Source organism: Peromyscus maniculatus, chromosome 8 (assembly GCF_049852395.1).
Source record: "Peromyscus maniculatus bairdii isolate BWxNUB_F1_BW_parent chromosome 8, HU_Pman_BW_mat_3.1, whole genome shotgun sequence".
Taxonomy (NCBI): domain Eukaryota; kingdom Metazoa; phylum Chordata; class Mammalia; order Rodentia; family Cricetidae; genus Peromyscus; species Peromyscus maniculatus.
The window spans coordinates 59,526,399-59,533,864 of record NC_134859.1 but is presented as its reverse complement, the minus strand read 5'-3'; the positions used below and the strand labels follow the sequence as shown (position 1 = coordinate 59,533,864).

General features: G+C 37.8%; 1 protein-coding gene across 1 annotated transcript; it reads left to right on the top strand.

The window, feature by feature from the left end:
- Positions 1-244: 244 nt before the first annotated feature.
- LOC121831355 (olfactory receptor-like protein I9) lies at positions 245-5,675 on the top strand. The gene is made up of 2 exons (XM_042282370.2): positions 245-363; positions 3,476-5,675. Exon 2 carries the CDS (start codon positions 3,492-3,494, stop codon positions 4,434-4,436), a length of 945 nt encoding a protein of 314 aa, XP_042138304.2. The 5' UTR covers positions 245-363; positions 3,476-3,491; the 3' UTR covers positions 4,437-5,675.
- The last annotated feature ends 1,791 nt before the right edge of the window (positions 5,676-7,466 follow it).

Genomic DNA, 7,466 nt, shown 5'->3' with positions numbered 1-7,466 from the left:
AACATGTACTTTCTGGTTACTTTTAGCAACTATTCAAACTCTCCTTGAGTTTCCTTCCCTCTCTACCACCCTCTAAAAAGTAGTCACATGTGATCACTGGCTATTATCAGTCACTTCAGTAGGACTCTGAGAGAACTGGTCATTTAGAGGTTTTGGATAATGATTGCCTTTAATGAGTTGCTGCAGCTCCTGGACTCCTCTGGGACACAGAGCCTCTTATGTAGGGGTGTGTAGCAGGGGAGGTGTGTGAAATGTGGTGTAGACACTGGAGAGGACTGAAGACCTGGTGACTTCCTGTGACCATAGTGAGTAAGAAGAGCAGGATCTTTTATCACGATTTAGGAGTCACCCTTGGCCATCCAGGTAATTATCAGCAGACTGGGCTGTTTCCTTACTGGCCTTCCAACTTGAGAGTATTTTATCTTTAAAAATAAAATTGCATATTCTCAGGATAGTTTTTTAGATGTGATAATATTCATCTTTGCAGTCTCTCTGACACACATTATTGTTATATAGTGGAGTATTTGTTTTGTGATTAACATTAATAAACACCTTATTATCTATGAGGGTCTTTGTAATGACTCTTTCTCCATCTTTTCTCCCAAATTATATCACTTCAAGCTAATAACAGGTCTGGGAAATTCATTTCAATTCTGTAGCCTACTTTGGATTTTTGTGGGGAAAGACTGACTCTGTTCCAGGTTGGACTCAACTCATGGTGGTCTCTAGCCTCAAACTCCCAAGTGCTGGGACATAGGTCTGCACTACTACACAGGGATCAGTTTTGTAGTTCTTCTGTCTTTAAATCTCTCTCTCCCTCTCTGTCTCTGTCTCTGTGTATGTCTCTGTCTTTCTTTGTCTGTCTCTTGCTGTCTCTGTCTGTGTAGAGGTCAGAGGATATCTGGCATCCATGAGCTCACATTTCACAATACACAATATTTTATTGTTTGCCATGCCATATGCCAGGCTAGCTGGCCTGCAATCTTTCAGATATTCTCTTATCTCCAACTCTTATCTTCCATTAGATCACTGGGACTACAGACAAACCTAGCCTATCCTTCATGGGGGAAGTAGAATTTGGGGAACTGGGTTATGGTGTTCCTTACATGTGTCATTCCTCCATAATACTGAAACATGATTCTAAAGTGTACATCAATGAATGCAGCTGCATTAAATACCCATCAACAGAGTGAAGTCCTTTCCATGTGGTTTTGTGGCGTATTGGGCCACAAAGTATTACAGAGTTGAGCTATATACCTAACCTCACATTCCTTTAATGCCCTCCCTGACTTTCTTTGCCATCTTAAAGTATGCTGGGATGTTCATTAGTCAAGACTGTCTAGAAGAAAACAGGAAAACAGAACAGAAAGAGCCATTTATTTTAAGGATACAGCTTACAGCTTAGACAATATTGGCAACTGCGGGTTTAATATCTACAAAGCCTGCCTCAAGAGTCTCTAGGAAGAGTAGAGACTGCTGGCTTGAGTCCAGAGCAGTCTGGAGAGAGAAATTTTCTTCAGAAGACAGCACATTTTCTTTTATATCTTTCAAATTGCTCCATAAGGCTTGTCATGTTGTGAAGGGTGATTTGCTAGGTCTACTGACTTCAACATTAATAATATCTTCCTAACAGCATTAAGAACTGGCACTTGTCAAAACTTGTTATCAGTGACTAAGGAAGGATCCATCACTTGATGTTATGTATATATAAGAGAGAACTCAAGATAAATATTGCATCTCTGTACATACCTTGTGCTACTTTTTGTATCTTCAATAATTTATAAAATGATCATCATATTGATCTTCCTACGTCAATATTAGTGACATTCTCTGTGGTATTTTGAATCACCAGAATTTCTGAAAACAGTCATACCCTCATACCCTCAGTGTTTAGTAAATACCAAATTACCTTTCTGAATTTGATCACATTGTGTCAAGGTTTTGAGTGGTTAAGCTAGTGAGTTTGCATTCTGCAAAGTTTAAATGTATGTATTCTAATTTTAATGGGAATTTTCTATTTATAAAGGTGAAGAATCTCACTTTTTCATACCTCAGCCTGCATTACAGCCAAGAAATATTCAGGAAACATAGGTAACATCCAGGTACCATGCCAAGTGTTGGCCCTGTTATAAGATAAAAGCAGACATGATTTTTCTTGCATGTAATTTGAATTCTGGTGGGAAGTCTGCTCTAAACCAGTGATCAGAAGCACCAGGGGGGCTGTAAGTTAAGATCAGGATGCTATGTGAACATGGCAGTAGGTCTTACCAAGCAGGTAGGCAAAGATTTTTCCAAGCAAGCACTAGCTACTATACATGAAGAATAAGTGGGAATAAGTCAGATAAAGCATGCTCCATGGGAAGAAGTTAACAATTACAAAGGGAAAGGGTTGAAAAATAGAGACTGGAAATTATGGCTTCAATTGTTATCCACAAAGAAGTGGAATGCAAGAGTCACTGTGAGCCCATATGTCACCTAAAGGGTAGGCACAGGTCCAGTAATAAAGTATTATTTGTGCATTCAAAAAGAATTTGCCTTTATCTTAAAAGCAATGATAATTCCTTGAAACACTTATTAGAAAAAAGATCAGATTGTTATCTTAGATTACAAAGGTGTAAATGAAGCGTGTTGAAGGAGGGCACTGAGGCAGGAAAAGGGGGTATGAATTAAGAATCTAATATGATATTGCTAGAGATGCACCTTGTTCTAGGAATATGGTCTCATGGTGAAGAATGCAGGGAGTTGAAATACAATAAATAAGAGAATTACAATGCCCTAAATTAAAGTGAGAAATGAGTGGATGCAATAAAATATACCCTTTTTGATTCTGAATTGATTTTACTAATATAAGAGACAGAAAAGGAAGACACTACATGAGTAGGGATATCAGTTCCTCTGGGAATCTATTGTGACACAAATACTCTTGACACACCCAATGGAAGATAGTTAATGATGGGATATATATCCTATAGTTAGGAAAGACACCTACCTACAACTGAGTTTAAGTGACAATATAAAATTTTAGTGTATATAAATTTTTTTGGAGAGATAGATAGACAGTCAAGCAGACAGACAGACAGATGATTGATAGATAGATAGATAGATAGATAGATAGATAGATAGATAGATAGATAGATAGATAATGGAAAACACTCAGAGAATGATAAAGCATGAAGCAATCAAATTCGTTTAGGATAATTAACAAGGTAAGTTCAAGAGATGCAAATAGATTTTATGCAAATCAAATAAAAAACTGTTTAGGAAAAGACTAGCTGGTGAAATATGTTAGACAGATTTAATAAGTCCTTAATAAATATTAATATAGACATGTTGATCTGAGCAGTATATTTATTGTGATAATGTTTTGTAGAGCATGAAAATATGCTACTTCTTTTGTTCATTATCCAATGAATTTGAATATTTTCACCTTCATTTGGAATGTTAAGTGCTACTATTATTTTTTTTTTCTGAAAAGGCATTGGAGTAAACAGATGACTAGAAGGAACCAAACTGTTGTCTCCCAGTTCCTCCTCCTGGGCCTGCCTATCCTCCCAGAGCACCAGAACCTGTTCTATGCCCTGTTTCTGGCCATGTACCTCACCACTGTCCTGGGGAACCTCATCATCATCATCCTCATTCTACTGGACTCCCATCTCCACACACCCATGTACTTGTTTCTTAGCAACCTGTCCTTCGCTGACCTCTGCTTCTCCTCTGTCACAATGCCCAAATTGCTACAGAACATGCAGAGCCAAGTTCCCTCCATCCCCTATGCAGGCTGCCTGGCACAAATATACTTCTTTCTGTTTTTTGGAGACCTTGGGAACTTCCTCCTTGTGGCCATGGCCTATGACCGCTATGTGGCCATCTGCTTCCCCCTTCATTACACCAGCATCATGAGTCCTAAGCTCTGTGTGAGTCTGGTGTTGCTCTCCTGGGTGCTGACCACATTCCATGCCATGCTGCACACCCTGCTCATGGCCAGAGTTTCTTTCTGTGAGGACAGCGTGATTCCCCACTTTTTCTGTGATATGTCTACTCTGCTGAAACTGGCTTGTTCTAGCACTCATGACAATGAATTGGCAATATTTATCTTGGGAGGCCCTATAGTTGTACTCCCTTTCCTTCTCATTATTGTTTCCTATGCAAAAGTTGTCTCCTTCATCTTCAAGGTCCCTTCTTCTCAAGGTATCCGTAAAGCCTTTTCTACCTGTGGCTCCCACCTGACTGTAGTGTCACTATTTTATGGGCCAGTCATTGGTCTCTACTTATGCCCTTCTGCTAATAACTCTACTGTGAAGGAGATGGTTATATCTTTGATGTACACAGTGGTAACTCCCATGCTGAACCCCTTCATCTACAGCCTGAGGAACAGAGATGTGAAGGGAGCAGTAGAAAGAGTAGTTTGTAAAAAGCAAATTTCTTCATTCCTGTGATGGTAACTCTTCAGATTTTTATATAATTTCTCTAGAAAATATTAATATTAACATTGGATGTTGCTACAGAATTTTATCTCACTGTGGATGCTTCTGTTTAGAGATCTCACAACATAACTTTCACTACACAAATTACAGGGAGTTTATAAAAGTAGTTGAATGTGGGAAATAAGTTTAGGAGATCTAAATATGCACTCGCTGTCTTGCCCATGTGCCCTGGAAATTTCAGTGTAGACAGAAAGTCATATCTGATTCCCATGGTTATACCAGGATTTTCTCATTTTGTCCAAATGTCTGCTGTGAGTGTGTTTTTATAAAATGTATACTCTATTATCTCAGATCAATACCTAATAATATTCAAGTATTTTACCACAACCAGCCCTTTTCCAGTCTTTCACAAGTTCTTTCTACAGCCTGTCATTAGATAATTACACAACTTAATTCCATAGACCCTATCTTTATTTCATTGTCTATATTTGTTTTCTAACTTGTTTTGACTCTTAAAAGGATTTGGAAGTCTTTAGTATATTGCTCTCATTATTGTACTTTTTTTCTATACCTGGTATTAATCAGTAGCCAGGGACACCTTAATGTATTTTCTCAAAATCAGATAAAAATATTTGGTTACACTTTGTTGCTTTGTTTTGTTTACTTTTATCTTCCTTTGGGGGCATGATTTTATTTTGTTTTCTTGGTTTTGGAGGGATTTGTTGTTGTATTGGTTTGTTTTTTAAAAAGATCATAAAATTGGGTGAGAAGGGAGGGGAAGAGGATCTGGAGGGTGAGAATATGATTCAAATATATTTAACTTGTAAGATTGTTTTAAATAATAAAAATAAAATATCATAATAATTATTTTAAAAAATTCTGAAGCCCAAGAAATTGATGTCTTAAAAATAGGACATGGAAATATGAGACCATTATTAGAAGGAAATATAAAGAAAAAGCTTCAAAATCTGAGGGTGAACACAGACAGAAAAACAAACAAAAGAGCACAAAAACAATATCAAAAAATGAAAATTGGATTACATCAAACTAAAAAGCTTCTGGACAGTTAATGGATTTCATGGAGTTCTAAGTGTTCCTTATATAATATGTATAGCAAATCTTATCATATAATGTTTTCTCCTATTCTGATGGTTGCCTCTTTGTTGACTATTCCCAGTTATGTGTAGAAGAACATGAAATCCTCAAAAATAAAGCAAGGGTTGGAGCCACCAGGCTCCAACAGATAGCTCCAAGCCTATGGTTACATGGAGTGTACTAATGAAACTTGATGGGTTGCAAAACAAAATGAATGGTCATGAATGTGAATAAAAGATTTGTGGGGAGGAGGGATATGTCAGAGAGCTTAGGGAAGTGGGAGATGAGAATTGTATATATGTCTGAAATTATCTAAAATTATCTAAAAATTAGTCACAACTGCACACAATGAAAATATCAGTGTATTGTGGGGAGCCCTGATTCAATGGATACATTGGCAGCATAGCTACTGCATCCCATGCTCAGGGAGCATCACAGGAGTGGGAAGATTGTGAGAGTCAGAATACCAGGAAGGCAACTGAAAAATGTACTATACATCTAAACAGAGAATTCTTTTTTTTTTTTTTTTTTTTTTTTTTGCAAAGAGAAATCTTTTATTTATATTGAAACATGAGGGGAGCCACACAAGAAAACATCACATGAGTCAAACAACCTGCTTGCATTTCAGAAAGGGTGTGTGACAACGGTGTTAGCAGACTTCATGAAAATGAAAAGCTACATGTACACCAGTCTCGAAACATAATAGAAATCAGGAATGCATTTGTAACGACTTAGAGTAGCCCCTTGTACTAAGGAAATGATAGGCTTGGGGCTTATGCTGGGCTATCAGGGCCCCTGTTACCTTTCTTTTCTGCTGGGAATTCTTATTTTGTTTCCTAAATTATTTATTTATAGCTCTTATTCTTGATTTAATCCATTTAATATATTTATTATGACATAAGACATTGTATTTGAGTAAATCTGTATAAATTATAATCTTTATGTTTCTATTATTTCATGTGTATTTCAAACATTTTGATGTAGATTCTTACTAAGTTGTAGTATTTAGATTTCTTTTTTCAACAATTGCCCCCTGAACGGGTGAGACAGTCATTTGGCTTGATCTGTTTGGGAGGCAGCTATGCATTGGTGCCAGGTCCTGGGCTCGTTGCATAAGTTGGCTGTTTGAATCCTGGGACTTATGCAGAGACACTTGACTCGGTCTGGGAGGGGGGAATGGACCTGCCTGGACTGAGTCTACCAGGTCAACCCTGGTCCTCGGGGGAGACCTTGATCTGGAGGAGGTGGGAATGGGGGGTGGGCTAGGGGGAGGGGTGGGCAAGAGGGGGAGAACAGGGGATTCTGTGGCTATTATGTTGAACTGAATGGTGTTGTAAAATAAAAAAAAAAAAGAAATGAAGGAAAGACAAAAAAATAAACAGAGAATTCTTAATAGAAGAATCTCAAATGGCTTAAAGACATTTAAGGAATTGCTCAACATCCTTAGTCATCAGAGAAATGGAAATCAAAATGGTTCTGAGATATCCTCTTACACCTATCAGAATGGCTAAGATCAAAAACACTGAAGACAGCTTATGTTGGAGAGGATGTGGAGCAAGGGGAACACTCCTACACTGTTGGTGGGAGTGCAAACTTGTACAGCCACTTGGGAAATCAGCATGGTGGTTTCTCAGAAAATTGGGAATCAATCTTCTTCAAACCCAGCTATACCTCTCTTGGGCATACAGCCAAGGATTGCTCAATCATACCACAAGGACACATGCTCAGTTATGTTTGTAGTAGCATTATTCATAATAGTCAGAACCTGGAAACAACCTAGATGCCCCTCAACTAAAGAATGGATAAAGAAAATGTGGTGCATATACACAATAGAGTACTACTCAGCAGTAAAAAAAAATGACATCATGAAATTTGCAGGCAATGGAAAGAACTAGAAAATATCCTGAGTGAGGTAACCCAGACTCAGAAGGACGAACATGGTATGTA

What these genes read in the sequence shown, in the direction of transcription:
- LOC121831355 (XM_042282370.2), top strand. Translation starts at nt 3,492, where the DNA reads ATGACTAGAAGGAACCAAACTGTTGTCTCCCAGTTCCTCCTCCTGGGC.